This window comes from Thalassophryne amazonica, chromosome 13, assembly GCF_902500255.1.
Source record: "Thalassophryne amazonica chromosome 13, fThaAma1.1, whole genome shotgun sequence".
Taxonomy (NCBI): domain Eukaryota; kingdom Metazoa; phylum Chordata; class Actinopteri; order Batrachoidiformes; family Batrachoididae; genus Thalassophryne; species Thalassophryne amazonica.
In genome coordinates, this window is record NC_047115.1 from 57414634 (window position 1) to 57437409 (window position 22776).

At 40.3% G+C, this 22776-nt stretch overlaps 1 protein-coding gene across 2 annotated transcripts in view; it reads left to right on the forward strand.

The window, feature by feature from the left end:
• The window catches only part of LOC117523206 (collagen alpha-1(XIX) chain), a 100486-nt gene extending 94885 nt beyond the window's left edge, over positions 1 to 5601 (forward strand). For both annotated transcript variants that reach the window (XM_034184658.1, XM_034184657.1), the window contains one exon: positions 5481 to 5601. In XM_034184658.1, the coding sequence (XP_034040549.1) occupies positions 5481 to 5567 (87 nt within the window). In that variant the 3' untranslated portion in view covers positions 5568 to 5601. The remainder of the gene's footprint in view (positions 1 to 5480) is intronic.
• Positions 5602 to 22776: the final 17175 nt, after the last annotated feature.

The following is a 22776-nucleotide window of genomic DNA, read 5'->3' on the forward strand; positions in this document are numbered from 1 at the left end:
GGTCTTACATAAATGGCTATTTTGGGGTAATTTTCAGTTCAACTTTTTAAAAAATGGTACCAGTTTGTTCCCCATGTCATGGGGATTCAGAATATATATAGTTTTGAGGTCTACATATTATAGTTTGGGAGACAGACAGACGTAACCCTTTATGTATATAGATTTTTTTTTTTCATTTATATAGTGCCAAATAACAACAGAGTTGCCTCAAGGCACTTCACACAAGTAAGGTCAAACCTTACTAACCCCCAGAGCAACAGTGGTAAGGAAAAACTCCCTCTGAGGAAGAAACCTTGAGCAGACCAGACTCAAAGGGGTGACCTGTTCAAAGCAATGGAGAGTGTGGTAAAGAGGTGAAGAAGTGAGTGCAGGCAGGGTGGAGTGGGTGGAGAAAGGTGGCAGGAGTGATTTGTGACCGAAGAATGTCAGCAAGAGTGAAGGGGAAAGTCTACAAGAGAGTAGTGAGACCAGCTATGTTGTACGGTTTAGAGACAGTGGCACTAACAAAAAGACAGGAGGCAGAGCTGGAGGTGGCAGAGCTGAAGATGTTGAGATTCTCTTTGTGAGTGACAAGAATGGACAAGATTAGGAATGAACATATCAGAGGGACAGCTCAGGTGGGACAGTTTGGAGACAAAGTCAGAGAGCCGAGATTGAGATGGTTTGGACATGTGCAGAGGAGGGACCCAGAGTATATAGGGAGAAGGATGCTGAGGATGGAGCCACCAGGCAGGAGGAGAAGAGGGAGGCTAAAGAGGAGGTTTATGGATGTGCTGAGGGAGGACATGCAGGTGGTTGGTGTGACAGAGGAACATACAGAGGACAGGGTGAGATGGAAACGATTGATCTGCTGTGGCGACCCCTAACGGGAACAGCCGAAAGACAAAGAAGAATTATCTATTATGTAGACTATTATTGTTGTTGCTATTATTAATATATGAATAAAAATACATTTAAAAAATTACAATTTGACTCTTTTACGACAACGAACGTTGAGCCATTAATTATACAGAAAACAAATCAACACAAAACGTGCTGATGCAAACAGCTTAATGCTAACTTTAACATTGAAAATGCCATAGACATGCTAACGCGTTAGCATTGGTCCCGTTTTTAAGTTATAAAATACATCTATCAACTGTTTCAGAAGACCATAACAGGTCAGTTTAACATAAAAATACTAAATATTAGTCACAGACATATGCTTTTCAGGGTTTTAGCGGGTAAAAAGTGAAATTAAACAACAAATCCACGAATCATAGATCGAAGCACTGCTTTGATCTGCTAATCACTGCTTCGATTGGTTCAAGGTTCAAAGCAAAGCTGCGCTGCAGAAAAGTTGATACAGACCCGCTGCAGGTCTGTAATCAATGTAGAGACATGATCATTTTCCTGACAAACACCCCCCAAGTGTGCAACTGCAAAAAAGCCTACCGGACATGCCTCATGACAAATCGGCCTGACTTCGTTGCAGTCACTAGTTGTCTCTGGGTGAAAACACAACTGTTTTCGTGTGTGTGTTTTGTAACGAGTAACGGCATGGCGCATAGAAAATGTATTGGAGTAGAAATATGCAATTAACGTTGGAAATGTAGTGAAGTAAAAGTGAAAGTAAGCTGAATTTAAAAAACTCAAGTAAAGTACAAAGTCTCCCAAAACGTTCTTACGTAGTGAAGTATTTTTACTTCCTTACTATTCAACACTGGTTCCTCACTTTGTCAGTATGATGTATGACACATGAGCCTAGGCTAAACGTCAACTGGTAACATTGATGCCGATGTCTCACTGGACCAAGAGCCATCATTTCAGTCTCATCAGAATTTAAAAGTAGGAAGTTTGTAGACATCCAGCTTCTCATTGATGCAAGGCAATTTTCTCAGGATTTTATGTGAATGAGATTGCCAGCAGTTTTCGGCATGTATAACTGAGTATCATCAGCATAGCAGTGAAAGGTAATCCCAAAACACTGCAATATGTGTCCAAGGGGTGCTATATAAAGGGAGAAAAGCAGGGGGTCTAAGACGGACCCCTGTGGAATCCCAAATTTCATGTCACTAAGGTTAGAGGTAGTGTGACTGTAAAAAACACAGTGAAAATGACTGGTCAAGTATGACGTCAACCATGCAAGGGCACTCCCAGTAATCCCAAAGTGATTTTCCAGCCTATCAAGTAGAATATGATGATCCATGGTATCAAATGCCGCACTGAGATCTAATAGCACCAGAACCGTAGTGGTGTCTGAATCCATTGCAAGCAGAAGATCATTCACCACTTTAGTGAGAGCCGTCTCTGTGGAATGATATTTTCTAAAAACAGACTGCAGTGGCTCAAAGAGATTATTCTCAGTAAAATAGTCCACGAGCTACCGTGACACTACTTTTTCAAGAATTTTAGAGAAAAATGATAGATTTGATATCGGCTGATAGTTTTTCAATACACTAGGGTCAAGATTAGGTTTCTTAAGTAATGGTTTAATCACTGCAGATTTGAAACATTTAGGAACAGATCCAGAAGATAAAGAAAGATTAATCATTTCCAGCACAGTCAGCCCAAGAATAGGCCACAGGTCCTTAAACAGTTTTGTTGGTATATAATAATAAACAGGTTGTGCTTTTTGTTGACGTTACAAGTTTTGTCAGCATGCTTAGAGAGATACGAGGTCTGTGAGAAAAGTATCCGACCTTTTTATTTTATGCAAAAAATATATGGATTTGATTCATATGTTTTTACATCAGCCAAGCTTGAACCTTCATGCGCATGCATGAGTTTTTCCACGCCTGTCAGTTACGTCATTCACCTGTGGGCAGGCTTTGAGTGAACACTGGTCCACCCCTCTCGTTGTTGTTTCATTGTGAGGAAATGGCGGAATGATTTGAGCTTTTTTTCCATCAGAATTTTTTCAGAAACTGTTAGAGACAGGCAGCTGGAAACCATTCCAAAAATTTATCTGGCTTTCGGTGAAAATTTTACAGGCTTCACAGAGAATAAGGAGTGTTACTACAGCTTTAAGGACGGCCCACAATGGCGCATGGCTCGCCGCGCTCCGAGCCGCCATCAAGAGGCAGAAACCACCACATCATTTCTAAATGGATGGCTGTATGGATTCGGGACCATTGTGTGCAATTTCTCTGGTTATCACAAGAGCTGGACATCAGCCATTTTCCGGCAGATTTCACTTTTAACAAGAGATTTTGTCATGGAAAGCCGCACGGAGGCTTCGCGCGTCACAACCGATTCGCTGATGAAGCGAGACAAAGGATCACCTCCGTTTCGGAGTATTAGAGGACAAGTTGGGCCATGCCTATCTCGGCTTTCAGTGCTTACCAGTCGAGTGAGTATAAGAGAAATTGTGGAGAGCTGGGCATGTCCCAACTTGTCCTCTAACACTCCGAAATGGAGGTGTTCCTTTGTCTCGCTTCATCAGCGAAATAAAAAGGTCGGATACTTTTCTCACAGACCTCGTACTCTCAAATTCTGTAAATCTAGGTAATACCTCAGTGGTAGCACTCATATCAATAGCAGGGTGTAGTGGCTGTGTTGAGGCATGGGATGTGTTTAACCTAACGTTTTCAATTTTCGTCTCAAAGTAATCCAGGAAATCTTGTGCTGTAAAAGGAGAGCAAACTACAACCCCTGGCAAAAATTATGTAATCACCGGCCTCGGAGGATGTTCATTCAGTTGTTTAATTTTGTAGGAAAAAAGCAGATCACAGACATGACACAAAACTAAAGTCATTTCAAATGGCAACTTTCTGGCTTTAAGAAACACTATAAGAAATCAAGAAAAAAAGATTGTGGCAGTCAGTAACGGTTACTTTTTACACCAAGCAGAGGAAAAAAATATGGAATCACTCAATTCTGAGGAAGAAATTATGGAATCACCCTGTAAATTTTCATCCCCAAAACTAACACCTGCATCATATCAGATCTGCTCGTTAGTCTGCATCTAAAAAGGAGTGATCGCACCTTGGAGAGCTGTTGCACCAAGTGGACTGACATGAATCATGGCTCCAACACGAGAGATGTCAATTGAAACAAAGGAGAGGATTATCAAACTCTTAAAAGAGGGTAAATCATCACGCAGTGTTGCAAAAGATGTTGGTTGTTCACAGTCAGCTGTGTCTAAACTCTGGACCAAATACAAACAACATGGGAAGGTTGTTAAAGGCAAACATACTGGTAAACCAAGGAAGACATCAAAGCGTCAAGAAAGAAAACTTAAAGCAATATGTCTCAAAAATCGAAAAATGCACAACAAAACAAATGAGGAACGAATGGGAGGAAACTGGAGTCAACGTCTGTGACCGAACTGTAAGAAACTGCCTAAAGGAAATGGGATTTACATACAGAAAAGCTAAACAAAAGCCATCTTTAACACCTAAACAGAAAAAAAAAAACAAGGTTACAACGGGCTAAGGAAAAGCAATCGTGGACTGTGGATGACTGGATGAAAGTCATATTCAGTGATGAATCTCGAATCTGCATTGGGCAAGGTGATGATGCTGGAACTTTTGTTTGGTGCCGTTCCAATGAGATTTATAAAGATGACTGCCTGAAGAGAACATGTAAATTTCCACAGTCATTGATGATATGGGGCTGCATGTCAGGTAAAGGCACTGGAGAGATGGCTGTCATTACGTCATCAATAAATGCACAAGTTTACGTTGATATTTTGGACAATTGAAAGGATGTTTGGGGATGATTAAATCATTTTTCAAGATGATAATGCATCTTGCCATAGAGCAAAAACTGTGAAAACATTCCTTGCAAAAAGACACATAGGGTCAATGTCATGGCATAGGGTCAATGTCAACGAGCAGATCTGATTTGATGCAGGTGTTAGTTTGGGGGATGAAAATTTACAGGGTGATTCTATAATTTATTCCTCAGAATTGAGTGATTCCATATTTTTTTCCTCTGCTTGGTCTAAAAAAGTAACCGTTACTGACTGTCACAATCTTTTTTTCTTGATTTCTTATAGTGTTTCTTAAAACCAGAAAGTTGCCATTTGAAATGACTTTAGTTTTGTGTCATGTCTGTGATCTGCTTTTTTTCTACAAAATTAAACAACTGAATGAACATCATCCGAGGCCAGTGATTCCATAATTTTTGCCAGGGGTTGTACATGGTTCAAGCTTCTTTTGGAGAAATAACCTTAATAAGAATGAAATAAAGTCAAGAGTTTTTTTCTTAGGCATTGTATATTTAAAATCATGAATTTCACATGGTTAACAACACAAATTCTAAATTGTCACCAACATGGCTGACATTTTGTCTATGATCTAATCAGGTCAAAAAAAGTATTGGAAATTTTGTCTGAAAGCCACAATTAATTGATAAGCTATGAGTTACAACAGACAGATCAGGAGGTCTTGTTTTACTGCCGTTCATCCCCAACTCTTGTGGTTGCCGAGGGATGAAAATACAAAAAAAGTGTGAACTTTTTAAGGGTCCTTTAACTTTCAATCTTGTCATTGCAGGGGGAACTTGGATCAGAAGGGAAAGAGGGACTCATCGGTGAGAAGGTAAGTACTCCCATCTCCAGCAGACATGTATTCTGTACATAGCACCTCAGCCACATCTAGTTTTGTCAGGGAATCAATTCTTATAGGCTTTTCATTTTCCGTGCGATTCCCTGGAGTCGCAGTGAAGGAGTTTTCTCTGTGAGGTGTTTTGAGGTGCCTGTCATATCTGAAGTGGATCTGTGATCTAATCTGAACTGTCTTCTGCAGAGAAATTAATTGTTGTGTATCAAGTGTGCAACCATAGACTTAACATATTAATGGGTTCACTGGATTTGTTTCAATTCCAGATTGTTTCAGATTAAACCATAATATACGTTTCAGGTTTTATTTCATTATGAAATTAACCATGTAGTGTCATAATCAACATTTACAATCAACATTTACAATTAAACTGTTTTTATCTGAGGCCAAAATATGGCCATCGGGTATTGCGACGGCTTTTTTGTCTGTCTGTCTGTCTGTCTGTCTGTGCTCAGTATAAATCCAGTCCTATTACTGCCAGAGTGTTGAAATTCATAGGGAATATTCTTGGGACATAGACCTTGGACAAGTTCAAAGATGCTAACCTTGATGTATTTTAAGAGGTATTTTAAGAAGGTGAAAAGTCACATTCTGTTTAAATCTGATCTGTTTTGCTTTTTAGTGCAACGGGTGTCAGTCAATCACAGTCGAGCTCACAGCCGTGACATCATTCTCTGGTCTCTTCAAAACTGCTTTGTTTTGTGTTTATATATATGTTTCTCATATGTTATGTGAAAGCTAGCGAGAAATAAACACTTCTAAAACTGATAATGTTGTTTTTGGAACATATTAACACCTCTGACCTTATATTTAAGACATTTTACGGAAGTTAGCATGGTAACGTCACTTCCTGGTTTAGCTACGTGCCAACCACTTTGTTTCTGGTATATTATGTAAAAGCTAGCAAGAAATAAACACTTTGAAAACTGAAAAAGCTGTTCTTGTCACCTGATAACACCTCTGGTGTCATTTACAAGACATTCTGTGGACGTTAGCTTGCACACGGACATTCGCTAACCCTCTATGGAGTTAAATTTGTCTCATTAATATTAATACATACAAATGCACATAGGGTGATCTACAAATATTCCTTGATTTGCACAACAGGAACAAATGATGATTTGAACATGTACAAATTGTATGTAAGGCAATAGGATTTTACTAATTAATTAAACAACTGCAAATTATAAATACAGCTTAATACGGCCGAGGGTATTTTAGCATTGCGCTGTATTTCTGTCTACTATCAGAAATGAATTAGCTGTTTTTGATTAATAGTGAACAAAATTTCATACTTTCCCCACATTCATCAAGTGCAATTTTTGTTTTAATTTTGTTTTGTTTTCCTCTTTTGAGGTTTCTAATAATCTATAAAACTTTTTTTTTATCTTTTGAGCTGTGGATATTTGTTTGCTCACACTGGCAATCTTTTCACTATATGGCAGCTCTGCAAAAGACAAGTTTAAAGTAGAGTGCCTTAATTGAGAGAGTGGCATTAACTCCGGACATGGCGCCATTTTGGTTCCAACTGCGCTGAATTACTAAATGAACCTTTAATGTTTTCAGCATTTTTAAAAATTATTTAACGACATACAGCAACACATCCAGGTACAGGTTCTATCAAAATAAATATAAAAATAGTTATCAAATTTACATAAATTTGTAATTCATGATGATTTATTTAATTCATTTAAAGCCATATTTATGCAGCTGCAGCTCTGTAACTCTGTGTCATGCAATGACGTGTGTGCCGGTTTTAAAGTTCACCATCTCTGGATTATGCTTTATTCTGGACCAATCTGACCCTCAACAAGCTTTTCTTTCTACAATCATCACCTCCAAATCAAAGGTAAGCTGTACATTTTCCTCTTTTACCGATTTTGTGCTGTAAATGTGCGGACTTTTCTGATCCATTTCTTATCAGTTGCGCACGGCAAATACTATTAAAATATGAAGGCAGACGAAGCAGTGAAAGTAGAAAATACAATATGATACGATACGATATACTTTATTGTCCCCAAAGTGAAATTTGTCTTGGACTTCAAGTGCTTTGCAAACATTCCTCTCTCAAAATCGATAAATACAACAAACAGTACACTGCTTGCATGCCTATGGAACATTCACTACAAATGACAAAGTGTCAAATCACAGCGTTTTGTGTCTGATTTAACAGGTGCATGTCCAGGCTGTGGGTCTGGGTCTGAGCACGTTGTGAAAAAAATAAACGGTCGGAATTTTAATCACAGAAAATGACTCCAGTCCCTCTTTACTCAAATCAGTGAGTGTCAGTGCTGAACTTTAATTTGTACCTCTGTTACTTTGCACATCCAGACTGCTCTGGGATTTTAATGGAAATACATTGGGCCTCATGTATCAATGTTGCGCACTTGTGGCGTAAATTTACGGCGTAAACTTGAAATACACCAAAGTCGCCGTGACATGTATCAAGCAGTGCGCACCTGCCCATTTCTGGCGTACGCCTGACATGATCTTGATAAATGCGGCGGGTGGAAACGATCGTAATTATAATAAACACACCCATTCAGACTCCGCTTCAGACACACCCTCATTTTACAACATGGAAGCCGGAAAGACAGCAATGAAAAAGAACTCCACCAATCACGACGCGTGCCAATAGAGTGTCAAAAGCGGCTGTCGTATCAATGTTTTGTAGTATATAATCAATAAAGTGTTACAGTGGTCCCTCATTAATTGCTGGAGTTACGTTCTAAAAAATAACCCATAATACGCGAAACCACGACATAGTCAGGGTTATTTTTTACAATTATTATAGACGTTTCAAAGCTGTAAAACCCCTCACTACACAGTTTATACACTTTCTCAATCAGGCAGGAACATTTTCTCACTTTTCTCTCGTGTGTAAACACTCTCAAAGTTCAAACCTTAGTAGGAAAATAATACCAAACTGTTTTCAGGCCCAAACATTTGTTTGAGAAATAAAAACAGAACATTTTCCTATAAATAATTATGATGGCATTTAGAACTAACAAATTAATTTTAACAATCAACGAATGAGGTCGGACACATAAGAAATTATTAATAGTGACTCACCAGTATTTCACAGATCGGGCCTCTGCGTTCTGACGCCGCGCCTTTTTCCACTCACATCTCGCTGCAGCAGGTATTTGTTTCCGTGTGACAAACACAGTTATGAGTAGTTGTTGGCGCTCTTTTCTCTTCTGGGCAACAAGATTCTTATAAACAGATACGCAGAACACAGAAAACTGAAAAAAAAGGCATGCAAAATTGGACTAAATACTCCGCGAGACTCCGAGGCCACGACAGGTGAACCGCGTTATAGCGAGGGACCACTGTATTCTCTTTTCACATGTCAATAATTCTTGACATGTGGATATTTGCTCACTCAATTAATAAGACACACCTAATCTGTCAGATTTCTTTATTTTTTAAATGTATTTCTGTATTTATTTTATTGTGACAACTGAATGGAGACGACAAAACCTGGTTGCAGCACGGGCGAATTAAGGGAATGACGAAACTACAGTTGTTATTATCAATTTCATAGTCTAAAACGATCACACCACATGAAGTTAAGCTCAGCGCTGCTCTGGCTCCAGGCTCGAAGTCTGGAGAAAAAGGCGAGCAGCGCTTTCCTTCCTGTCAGCGCTGTGACCACGGATCGTGCTCCATAACAATCCCGCAACAGCGGGATTTGTATTGATTATTATGTAGTATAATCAGGAAAGTGTTATTTATGTAACATATGCATTGATTTGTATAATGGCACTGTTTATCATGTTGATCATCTTCATTTTTATGTGGATTCCAGCGCTGGTTCATTTTGGTGTATAATTTACGCCACCTCTCGACCTGGTGTATATTTTCAGCGCAGCGTACGCCGACGACCACATTAATAAATGCCAAGTAACACAGCCGTTTTGGCGTACACCCCATATACACTCAAATATCGCTGTACGCAACGTGGATACATGAGGCCCATTGTGATCGGACAGGACATTTTATCTGATGGGAGTGAAAATCTGTTGTACAAAATCTGTTATATATGGTGTTTATTACATTCGCCCTGTTGAGGTTTCAAATCCCACAAAATCTCACAAAACTTCAGAGAGGTCCCGCTCTGCGAGATGTCGTTAACACTGAGAACTGCATGGAGACACTCTGATAAGGCTGCACTTTAACCGCTGCACATTAACATCACAACATAAAACTGTATATTGTGCCTAACTCAACTTTACAAGTTGGAGTTGATCTGTAAAGTTGAGTTCAACATCCAAAACTTGTAAGAGTTCTTTATATTAAAGAGAGGTAGCAAGTGGACATAACTAAACGCAGTAGCATGTTTTAGAGTGACGTTTGCTCTTTAACATCCTGATTATTGTCTTTTACAGCACTGTTTGTCCTCTTTGTTCCTGAGTGTGATATATATTTTATATATATATATATATATATATATACGAGGGCTGTCAATAAAGTTACGGTCCTTTTTATTTTTTTCAAAAACTATATGGATTTCATTCATATGTTTTTACGTCAGACATGCTTGAACCCTCGTGCGCATGCGTGAGTTTTTCCACGCCTGTCGGTGACGTCATTCGCCTGTGAGCACTCCTTGTGGGAGGAGTCGTCCAGCCCCTCGTCGGAATTCCTTTGTCTGAGAAGTTGCTGAGAGACTGGCGCGTTGTTTGATCAGAATTTTTTCTAAACCTGTGAGACACATCGAAGTGGACACGGTTCGAAAAATTAAGCTGGTTTTCAGTGAAAATTTTAACAGCTGATGAGAGATTTTGAGGTGATTCTGTCGCTTTAAGGACTTTTCACGGTGTGAGACGTCGCGCAGCGCTCTCAGGCGGCGTCATCAGCCTGTTCAAGCTGAAAACCTCCACATTTCAGGCTCTATTGATCCAGGACGTCGTGAGAGAACAGAGAAGTTTCAGAAGAAGTCGGTTTCAGCATTTTATCCGGATATTCCACTGTTAAAGGAGATTTTTTTAATGAAAGACGTGCGGACGGGTCCGCGCGTCGGGACGCAGCCGACGCGGTGCGGCGGCACAGGAAAAACACCTCCGTGTTGATAACCATTTGTAAAATCCAGGCGGCTTTTGATGGCTTTCAGTGGAGTGAGTATATGAGAAATTGTTTAACAGGCAGGACATGTTCCAACTTGTCCTTAAGGCTTTCAACAGAGGTGTTTTTCCTGTGGCGGAGCGTCGCGGCGGCTGCGTCCCGACGCGCGGACCCGTCCGCACGTCTTTCATTAAAAAAATCTCCTTTAACAGTGGAATATCCGGATAAAATGCTGAAACCGACTTCTTCTGAAACTTCTCTGTTCTCTCACGACGTCCTGGATCAATAGAGCCTGAAATGTGGATGTTTTCAGCTTGAACAGGCTGATGACGCCGCCTGAGAGCGCAGCGCGACGTCTCGCACCGTGAAAAGTCCTTAAAGCGACAGAATCACCTCAAAATCTCTCATCAGCCGTTAAAATTTTCACTGAAAACCAGCTTAATTTTTCGAACCGTGTCCACTTCGATGTGTCTCACAGGTTTAGAAAAAATTTTGATCAAACAACGCGCCAGTCTCTCAGCAACTTCTCAGACAAAGGAATTCCGACGAGGGGCTGGACGACTCCTCCCACAAGGAGTGCTCACAGGCGAATGACGTCACCGACAGGCGTGGAAAAACTCACGCACGCGCACGAGGGTTCAAGCATGTCTGACGTAAAAACATGTGAATGAAATCCATATAGTTTTTGAAAAAAATAAAAAGGACCGTAACTTTATTGACAGCCCTCGTATATACAAGGTCTATTAGAAAAGTATCCGACCTTATTATTTTTTTCAAAAACCATATGGATTTGAATCATGTGTGATTACATCAGACATGCTTGAACCCTCGTGGGCATGCGAGAGTTTTTTCACGCCTGTCGGTTACGTCATTCGCCTGTGGGCAGTCTTTGAGTGAGGAGTCGTCCACCCGCTCGTCGATTTTTTTCATTGTTTAGGAATGGCTCAGAGACTGTTGCTTTGTTTGATCAAAATTTTTTCAAAACTGTAAGGCACAACTGAGTGGACACCATTCAATAAATTCAGCTGGTTTTCGGTAAAAATTTTAACGGCTGATGAAAGATTTTGGTCTGGTAGTGTCGCTTTAAGGACGGTCCATGGCGCCTGACGGCGATCTGCGCTTCGAGGCGGCAGCGTCTCGCCGTTTCAAGTTGAAAACTTCCACATTTCAGGCTCTGTTGACGCAGTAAGTCGTCAGAGAACAGAGAACTTTCAGAAGAAGTCGGCATGAGGAGTTTATTCGGACATTCCATTGTTAACGGTCATTTTGTAATGAAAGAACGTGCGGGCAGAGTCGCATGTCGGGCTGGACCCGACCGCGGGGGGTCGCGGCAGGAAAAACACCTCCGTTGGAAATCTTAACGGGCAAGTTGGAACATGCCCAAGCTGTTAAACAATTTCTCAGTTACTCACTTGTTGAAAGCCATTAAAAGCCGCCTGAATTCTACAAATGGTTTTCAACACGGAGGTGTTTTTCCTGTCGCGGCGCACACAGATTTGCCGAGTCGTCACGGAAACGACTCGGCGAATTTGCGCGTACGTCTTTCATTAAAAAATGTCCTTAAACAGTGGAATGTCCGCATAAATTCCTCATGCCGGCCTCTTCTGAATCTTCTCTGTTCTCTCACGATGTCCTGGGTGAATTAAGCCTTAAATTAGGATGTTTTCAGCTCGAAACAGGCCAACGACAGCGCCTGGAAGCGCTGCAGGACGTCCCGCTCCGTGGGAAGTCCTTACACCGACAGAAACACCCCATAATCTCTCATCAGCCGTTAAACTTTTCACAGAAAACCAGCTTAATTTCTCGAATAGTGTCCACTCGGATGTTCCTCACAGGTCCAGAAAAAATTTTGATAAAGCAACGCGCGCCGTCTCGAGCAGCGTGTGAAACAAAGGAATTCAGCCGAGAGGGCGGGACCACATCTCACTCAAGGCCTGCCCACAGGGAAATGATGTCACCGACACGCGTGAAAAAACTCACGCATGCGCACGAGGGTTCAAGCATGATTGGTGTAATCGCATGTCATTCAAATCCATATAGTTAAAAAAAATAATAAAAGGGTCGGTTTATTATCTAAGAGACCTCGTATATATATATATATATATATATATATATATATATATATATATATATATATATATATATATATATATATATATATATATATATATATATGAGGTCTATTAGAAAAGTATCCAACCTTATTATTTTTTTAAAAAACCATTTGGATTTGAATCACGTGTGATTGCATCAGACAAGCTTGAACTCTCGTGCGCATGAGTGCCGAGCGGCTGCACCGCGACGCGCGGTGGAGCCGCTTCTCTTTCCATGACAAAAACTCCTGTAACAGTGAAATATGCCATTCATTTTTAAACTGGACGCTGTCTTGATCCGGTATGTCATCTGACTAGCACAGGAATTGTGAAAAGACGTGGACATCAGCACTTTTCCGGCACATTAAGACAGACGTGCGAAGGAGTTCCGCGCGTCGCGGTGCAGCCGCTCGGCGCAAAGCAACGCCGTGATGAAGCCTCACGGGACATGTTCTGGCATGTCCAGCTCATGCACAGTCACAATCGGATATTCACACGACTGGAAAGCAACCGAAATCCGTCTGAAATCTACCTGAAAGCCGTCCTGTGAGACCAACACCGAGGTGATTTTGTCCTGCTTAATGAATGGCTCCGTGGCGCGTCCCTCCGCTTTTCTTTCCATGAAAAAAACTCCTGTAACAGTGAAATGTGCCGAAAAAGTGCTGATGTCCACATCTTCTGCCTTTTTGTGAAAGTCAGACGAGGTCCCGGATCAACAAAGCCTTCACGTTGGAAATGATCTGGTTGTTCCAGCGGGGTGTCAGCCTGTCGATGGGGGCTGGGAGCGCGCCGCGCTCTCAGCAGTTGTGGGCCGTCCTTAAAGTGGCAGTAACACTCCGTAATCTGTTTAATCCCCATAAAATCGTCCCTGAAAGCCATATTAATTTTTCGAACGGTGTCCACCTGGAGGTCTCTCACAGTTTCTGGAAAATAATTGATGCAGCAAAGCTCCAAATCGTTCAGACATTTATTCGCAATAAAAAATAAACGAGAGGGGTGGACCAGTGCTCACACAAAGCACAACACAACACGACAGGCATGAAAAAAACTCACGCATGCACACGAGGGTTCAAGCTTGTCTGACGCAATCACACGTGATTCAAATCCATATGGTTTTTTAAAAAAATAATAAGGTCGGATACTTTTCTAATAGACCTCGTATATATATATATATATATATATATATATATATATATATATATATATACAGTATAAGATGTCTGAAATTCGATTTGCGTTTATTAAATTCAACGCAGGTTAAATGTATACGATGACAGTTTGTGTGAGTTTTACTGTACATGGGAATGAACAATAAATTTACCTCTCAAAGCTTTTATGATGAAGTCGTTCCATCCCACACGGCTGACTTTATTTTCCCAAATTTTCCTTCTGTTCGGATCTGAAGGGTATCTGTACATCTTGAAGCTCTTGCTGTGTCTATTTGCATCCAGCAACCCGGCATTTTCAGCGAATAAATAAATAAAATGGCAGGATTTACATGCAGACAGATTAACTGGATTGGTCACAAAGTAATGAATAGATTTTCATTTAAATTTGCAAAGGTGTAAGCTCAGATTGGAATATACCATATATTTTAACATTTAAGGCTGACATGAGAACATTATCATCAACCATTTTTTAATATTGCCAGATATGCATATTTAGCATTAGGCAGGGGTGGTGACCACGCCGTTAAGTGCTCTGGTTTCCAGTGCTGAAGGTTCCTGGATCAAACCCAACCTTGTCCATTCTCTAATACAGAGTTGCATCAGGAAGGACATCTGGTGTAAAACTTGTGCCAAATTAATATGCAAAAGCATCTCCAATCTGCTGTGATAACCCCAAATGGAAACATGAGAGATGCCAAAAGGACTTGCTGGAGTGTTTTTTTTTTAGAATTGGTGGAGATGTTTCTCCTTTATTTACCTCCACCATGGTAGTTATTTATATACTGCCATTTGCCCGTTTATTGATGATGATGTTTTTAACGGAGGTGGAAGACCCTGGCTTCAGTGAGTGAAAGTCCTACAGTGTATTGCTTCTACTTATGTACCTAAAACAGGTGAAATTACAGATTAGTTCATAATACACATATGAATAAATAGAATCAGCTGGTTTAAGGAGTGGATAGAATAAATATGTGGTAGTACTTTTACTCACTAAAGCTGTGGTCTTCCACCACTGTTTTTAGATTGTTGGCAGTATATACAGTATCTGTATAAGATGTAGACCTTGGGTCAAGGAAGACTTAATTGCAGTTTGATCTAGATTTGGATCAATGGTGGATTTTGTATTTGATCAGTGACGTTTTTGGTTTGATCTTTTCCCCTTCATTGTTATTCCTTTTTCTCTTTTAATCATGATCAAAAGCAGGATCAGGTCCTTTAATTCTGATCAAAAGCAGACAGATAAATAGTAATGAAACATAACCTCTTTGAGGACATTCAAAGAACAAAGATCAGCAATCAGGATCAAAGATCAGGATAAATATTCACTCGCGGGAGCAAGGAACAGCAATCAGGATCAAAGGACAGCAATCAGGGTGAAAGCTCAGTAATCATAATCAACAGTTATCATATTGGCTCAAAGATCAGACATTGAACAGAACTGACCAGGAACAAAGATTTGGATAGATGTCCCCAGTCAAAATTGGCATAGTGTGATCATGAGCAAAGATCAGAAACAATGTTCAGAATCAGGATCAAAGGACAGCAACTAGGATCAAAACTCAGCAATCAGGATCAAAGCTCAGTAGTCACAATCAAAAGTAAAGAAATAGGGTCAAAGATTAGATGTCAAATATGAATCAAGAGGAACAGTGATTTGGATCAGGATCACAGGCCAGCAATCAAAAGCAAAGGTGAGGAATCAGGATCATTGTTCAGTATTCAAGACTCAAGAATGTTAGACAAAAGATCAAGGAATAAGCCTCACAGTGAAAAGGAGATAAGAGGAAAGGAGATAAAAGGAAAATACCAAAGAGAGTCAGTTTAAAGAGAAGACTGGATATTAGTGGAGGTATGCACTGGGTGGTCTTCTAGATTAAAATATACTAACAAGTAAAAAGTACAACATGATAGAAAGATGTCCTGCTAAATAAAAACTAAATGTCTGCATATGGTAAAATACCACATTTAGTAGAAACAGATTGTTTTAAGTAACATTGTACACTTATTTTAAAAAAAAGCATCTTAGATGCATTTTTAATTTCATGTTCACATCACGGTACCATTGTGACATCAGTTATAGCGCAATAGATAAGTGTAAGAATTGTTCAAGTTGATGATACAAGCACCCAATTTTTCTTAAAAAAAAAAAAAAAACCTGTTAGAAATTTTAAAATAACGTATTTGCATTTGTAAAAGTAAAAGTAATTTTTTTGTGTGTGGTGAATCTATTTTATACTGTCAGACATTGATTAAAAACTCACAAATTTACACAAAACATGATTACATTGGAAACAGACATTAGTCAGTCCATGTAATTTTATTTCCTTGATAGTCCATGTCTTTAAGTGAGACCTACAACTGTATCAAAATTGCAAATATTTTAAATTTAATTACTTTATTTATAATGTAAGTAACCATTACATTACAGTGTGGCACAAAGTCTATATTTCACATTTGTAGCTACATGGTGCTGTATAGGTTAGGCCAAAGTTGTAACTCTTGCATTTTCCTCTGTGAACCCTCTTGCATCCACATCTGGTCAACTTGGCAGTGAGGACTTCAGTGTTCATCCAAAGAACAATGGTGACTTTAAAAGAAAAACTATGTACTACCAATACTACTAAACCCTTACACCCCAAACACTACTGCACATTCTGCAGCATCCACATTCTGCAGCATGCATGTGTACTTATTAAAAACATATACAATCCATCTGAAAAGCATGAAAATATTGCCCGAAGTTAATTTCAAATCCCCCCTAGTCCACAGTACAATATTTAACAGGTCAGTCATGGCAATACTTCACGAACAAAGATTATGGACGTAGTGGTCCACATTGTTTAGCTTATTCAATGCTTCCATTACCTAGAAAAACAAATTCACAAGTACAATACTGAAATAAACAAAGATTGTGCAAATATATAATGAAAATATCATGTTTCTGCTGCGTTATGGTTCCTGTTATGTTTATGTACCCTTTCTTTGATCCACTGTTTGCCCCAACCTTTGTTTAGCAGTGGCTTTATTTTAGTCATTGGTTAGTCTTGTGTTATTTTGGTTCTGATTATCCCTTTTATGTGTGTTATACTTTCGTCACTGGTTTTATTTTCTGTTTATCATTAATTTTCTGCCTATCAAACTTTAGCCATGTGTTGAGTGCCATTATAGTTTCTACTCACCCTTTGTTATCTTGTTCACTTTTCAGTGTTTCTTTTGTTCTTCTCTTATGGATGTTTTATTTAACCTTTGGTTTTGCTTTTGATTTAGGTATGATATTTTATCCATTGTAGGATTTAGGTTTGCCTTAGTCACGCCTCATTTGTCACTGCACTCTCTTGTCTCTCACCAGTTGGTTCTCATATTTGTCTGATCTGTCCGCGCCCCTTCTTGATTGTTTACTCACACCTGCGTCTCATTTTCTCATCACCACCTGTGTTATTTAAGCCCTTCGTGTTCCTCATGTCTCCGCCAGTTCGTTGTGATTCTCAAGTCCACGTTCCAACCTTTTGTCTTTGCTCTGTTTTGGCTTGCTGTGTTTTTTGACTGTGTTGCGTTTTTGACCTTGCTCTTGCCTCAGCCCATGAACTTAGTCTCTTCGTGTATTGAACTGTGCTTGCTTTTTGACCCCGCCTCTGCCTGACACCTGCCTGTACCGCCGCCTCTCTGACTGTCATCCTGTGTACCAAACCCCAGCCTGATTTTGAGACATTCTTTTTGCTCTCACGCCATTGTCTGTGACTTTAACATATGCCCCTGATAGAAAATCCATATTTCCCTAGGCCATGTTCCCCATCTTCAAAACATCTTTTTTTTTTTTTTTTTTTTTTTTTGCTAAAAGTAGACCAAGAAGTACCATTGCGCCAATGTTGGTGTTTGTATCACAAAATGAGACCTTCTTCTGATATATACATTTATCTGCTGCACGATTACACAGTGATGTGTGCGTGCGTATGCATTATGATTTTTTTTCTATAACGCCATTATTTTATGAATCATTTTAACAGCAAAGAACAACTCAAATCAAATTCTTTTGTTTGAACATTTCTTTTTGTTAGGCAACAAGGATTGTTTGCAGTTTTTACAGCTGATCCAATATCTGCTGTTAACTTGGGAACCGTTTTGTGACACTTTATTGAAGAAATCAGGGAAGCTAATCAGCTATAAAAATTGAGTTGAGGATTGATTAGGCACACGTGTACTTTCCACTGCCGCGATGTGGGCCACATTCTGTATTTTCTTCCTTAATTGTTTTTTCCCCTCTCACCTACGATTATGCTGTTCTCTCATTAGCATATAATTGTGGTCAGAGAAAAGTATCTGTGAGTGTTGCAGGAAACACAATGAAATACACACTTGTCAAAAAATAAAAATTAAAAAGCAGTGCAGATTTGGCTGGTTACCCCCCCCCCCCCCCCCATGTTTCGTTAACATTTTATTCTACAACCAGTAGCCATCTGCACCTCAGCAGGCAGCCATGCTAATTTACATATGAATGATGAAAAAAAGTAATTTGAATAGAAATTCCAGCGAGTGACACCACTTAAGTGGAAATCAAGCTGTATCAAAAAATGACTAATTTGTATGCCTATAAGTGAGGTGCATAAGTCAAAATGTGCTTTTGTGTGTTATCCATTTATTGGAATTGGTGTGTGAGCAATCAAAGATGATTTTGCTTGTGAGCCACTCTTTTTTTTTTTTTTTATTATTGCGCTGCTTCACTGAGGGCATCAACTGAGTGGACCTCCAATGCACATAAACTAGAAACAGCTGGAAGACTGTTTACTGAAGTGACAAAGTGCCGCTAACTGTTTTCTTTGTAGGATAGCAGCTGCTTAAAGATGTGCTAAATGTTACCATGCGATATCATGCACTACTTTGCATGTAATTATAGGAGTACTGACCTCTGGTTTTTCATCTATGTGTGTAAAATGTGATATATTCATCAGAAACCGTGCAAATTAGACATATTATACTTTACACACTAATTACCGTTTTTGTTTATTGTGTTAGCTTGCTGGGTATGGTTGGCTTATTCACAGTTAATTTAGCTCGTCTACTATAACTAGTTTATTTTTGCTATTTACAATTTTATTTTACATGGTGTAGATTTTTAATGATTCATCAGTTTATGTCTTCCTTTAAAGATATCAACATATTGTACCTAAGTTCTTAGGTTTCCATTTGATAGCATAATGATTATACTTTTTATTTTCCTATAGTATGCTAACAGAGTTACTTTAGATAGATACCAGTACACTCAGACACTCATAGCTTCTGCTTCTATAATAAAATACCAGATTTATAGCTTAGCCTACTAACTATATTTAATTTTACTACTAGTCTACATACTAAATTACCTACGAGGTCTATTAGATAATAAACCGACCCTTTTATTTTTTTTTTAACTATATGGATTTGAATGACGTGCGATTACACCAATCATGCTTGAACCCTTGTGCGCATGCGTGAGTTTTTTCACGCGTGTCGGTGACGTCATTTCCCTGTGGGCAGGCCTTGAGTGAGATGTGGTCCCGCCCTCTCGGTTGAATTCCTTTGTTTCACACGCTGCTCGAGACGGCGCGTGTTGCTTTATCAAAATTTTTTCTGGATCTGTGAGGAATATCCCAGTGGACACTATTCGAGAAATTAAGCTGGTTTTCGGTGAAAAGTTTAATGGCTGATGAGAGATTATGGGGTGTTTCTGTCAGTGTAAGGACTTCCCACGGAGCGGGACGTCCTGCAGCGCTTCCAGGCGCCGTCGTCGGCCTGTTTCGACCTGAAAACATCCTAATTTAAGGCTTAATTCACCCAGGACATCGTGAGAGAACAGAGAAGATTCAGAACAGGCCGGCATGAGGACTTTATGCGGACATTCCACTGTTTAAGGACATTTTTTAATGAAAGACGTGCGCGCAAATTCGCAGAGTCGTTTCCGTGACGACTCGGCGAATTTGTGTGCGCCGCGACAGGAAAAACACCTCCGTGTTGAAAACCATTTGTAAAATTCAGGCGGCTTTTGATGGCTTTCAACAAGTGAGTAACTGAGAAATTGTTTAACAGCTTGGGCATGTTCCAACTTGCCCGTTAAGGTTTCCAACACGGAGGTGTTTTTCCTGTCGCGAAACCCCCGCGGTCGGGTCCGGCCTGACATGCGACTCTGCCCGCACGTTCTTTCATTACAAAATGTCCGTTAACAATGGAATGTCCGAATAAACTCCTCATGCCGACTTCTTCTGAAAGTTCTCTGTTCTCTGACGACTTACTGGGTCAACAGAGCCTGAAATGTGGAAGTTTTCAACTTGAAAGGGCGAGACGCTGCCACCTCAAAGCGCAGATCGCCGTCAGGCAGCGTGGGCCATCCTTAAAGCGACACTACAGACCAAAATCTCTCATCAGCCGTTAAAATTTTTACCGAAAACCAGCTGAATTTATCGAATGGTGTCCACTCAGTTGTGCCTTACAGTTTTGAAAAAATTTTGATCAAACAAAGCAGCAGTCTCTGAGCCATTCCTAAACAATGAAAAAATCGACGAGAGAGTGGGCGACTCCTCACTCAAAGACTGCCCACAGGCGATTGACGTAACCGACAGGTGTGAAAAAACTCTCGTATGCCCACGAGGGTTCAAGCATGTCTGATGTAATCACACGTGATTCAAATCCATATGGTTTTTGAAAAAAATAATAAGGTCGGATACTTTTCTAATAGACCTCGTATACTACAATCTTCTCCTGTGATGTCTTATTATTCATTATATTATATATATACCTTTTTCTTGAGCCACTTGGGTGGGTAGGGAGAGTTCCCATGGGATAAAAAAGCTTTTCAACCTACCATCCCTGGTTCTCAAGACCAGGAACCTAAGTGGCTCTACTCTACTCTTTTCTACTCTCCTATTTTACTCTTCCTTTTTAGATATTTAGATATACCTTTATATACTAAATCAAATCAAATCAATTTTATTTATATAGCACCAAATCACAACAAACAGTTGCCCCAAGCCAAAAGCCATACAATAATTACAGTAAAACCCCAACGGTCAAAACGACCCCCTATGAGCAAGCACTTGGCGACAGTGGGAAGGAAAAACTCCCTTTTAACAGGAAGAAACCTCCAGCAGAACCAGGCTCAGGAAGGGGCAGTCTTCTGCTGGGACTGGTTGGGGCTGAGGGGAGAGAATCAGGAAAAAGACATGGGCAGGTTACAATGGGCTAAGGAAAAGCAATCGTGGACTGTGGATGACTGGATGAAAGTCATATTCAGTGATGAATCTCGAATCTGCATTGGTCAAGGTGATGATGCTGGAACTTTTGTTTGGTGCCATTCCAATGAGATTTATAAAGATGACTGCCTGAAGAGAACATGTAAATTTCCACAGTCATTGATGATATGGGGCTGCATGTCAGGTAAAGGCACTGGGGAGATGGCTGTCATTACATCATCAATAAATGCACAAGTTTACGTTGATATTTTGGACACTTTTCTTATCCCATCAATTGAAAGGATGTTTGGGGATGATGAAATCATTTTTCAAGATGATAATGCATCTTGCCATAGAGCAAAAACTGTGAAAACATTCCTTGCAAAAAGACACATAGGGTCAATGTCATGGCCTGCAAATAGTCCGGATCTTAATCCACTTGAAAATCTTTGGTGGAAGTTGAAGAAAATGGTCCATGACAAGGCTCCAACCTGCAAAGCTGATCTGGCAACAGCAATCAGAGAAAGTTGGAGCCAGATTGATGAAGAGTACTGTTTGTTACTCATTAAGTCCATGCCTCAGAGACTACAAGCTGTTATAAAAGCCAGAGGTGGTGCAACAAAATACTAATGATGTGTTGGAGCGTTCTTTTGTTTGCCTCTACTGGTGGTTGGCTCTCACTGCGGTATTGTATCACTTCCTGTTCCGGAGCACAGCGGTGTTTTTCTGTATCTGTTAGCTGTTTAATCTGCGCAGTTAGATTGATCTAGTTATCTAGATTATGATTTGTTTCCCAGTGTAATCTTTACGTGCCTTAACTAAAGCACTCCTTCTGCTGAATCACCTCTAAATTATTTACACATTATTCACTTTGCGTGTTTTTAGGAATCCGCTAGCTTAGCGTAGCTACTAGCTCTTAGCCGATTTAGCATGGCGGCTTCTCCTGTCTCTCCCGCACTTTTCTGCTCTGGGTGTGAAATGTTTAGTTATTCCTCGGCCTCCTTTAGCAGTAACGGTACTTGTAATAAGTGTAGCTTATTCGTAGCTTTGGAGGCCAGGCTGGGCGAATTGGAGACTCGGCTCCGCACCGTGGAAAATTCTATAGCTAGCCAGGCCCCTGTAGTCGGTGTGGACCAAGGTAGTTTAGCCGCCGTTAGTTACCCCCTGGCAGATCCCGAGCAGCCGGGAAAGCAGGCTGACTGGGTGACTGTGAGGAGGAAGCGTAGCCCTAAACAGAAGCCCTGTGTACACCGCCAACCCGTTCACATCTCTAACAGTTTTTCCCCACTCGACGACACACCCGCCGAGGATCAAACTCTGGTTATTGGCGACTCTGTTTTGCGAAATGTGAAGTTAGCGACACCAGCAACCATAGTCAATTGTCTTCCGGGGGCCAGAGCAGGCGACATTGAAGGAAATTTGAAACTGCTGGCTAAGGCTAAGCGTAAATTTGGTAAGATTGTAATTCACGTCGGCAGTAATGACACCCGGTTACGCCAATCGGAGGTCACTAAAATTAACATTAAATCGGTGTGTAACTTTGCAAAAACAATGTCGGACTCTGTAGTTTTCTCTGGGCCCCTCCCCAATCAGACCGGGAGTGACATGTTTAGCCACATGTTCTCCTTGAATTGCTGGCTGTCTGAGTGGTGTCCAAAAAATGAGGTGGGCTTCATAGATAATTGGCAAAGCTTCTGGGGAA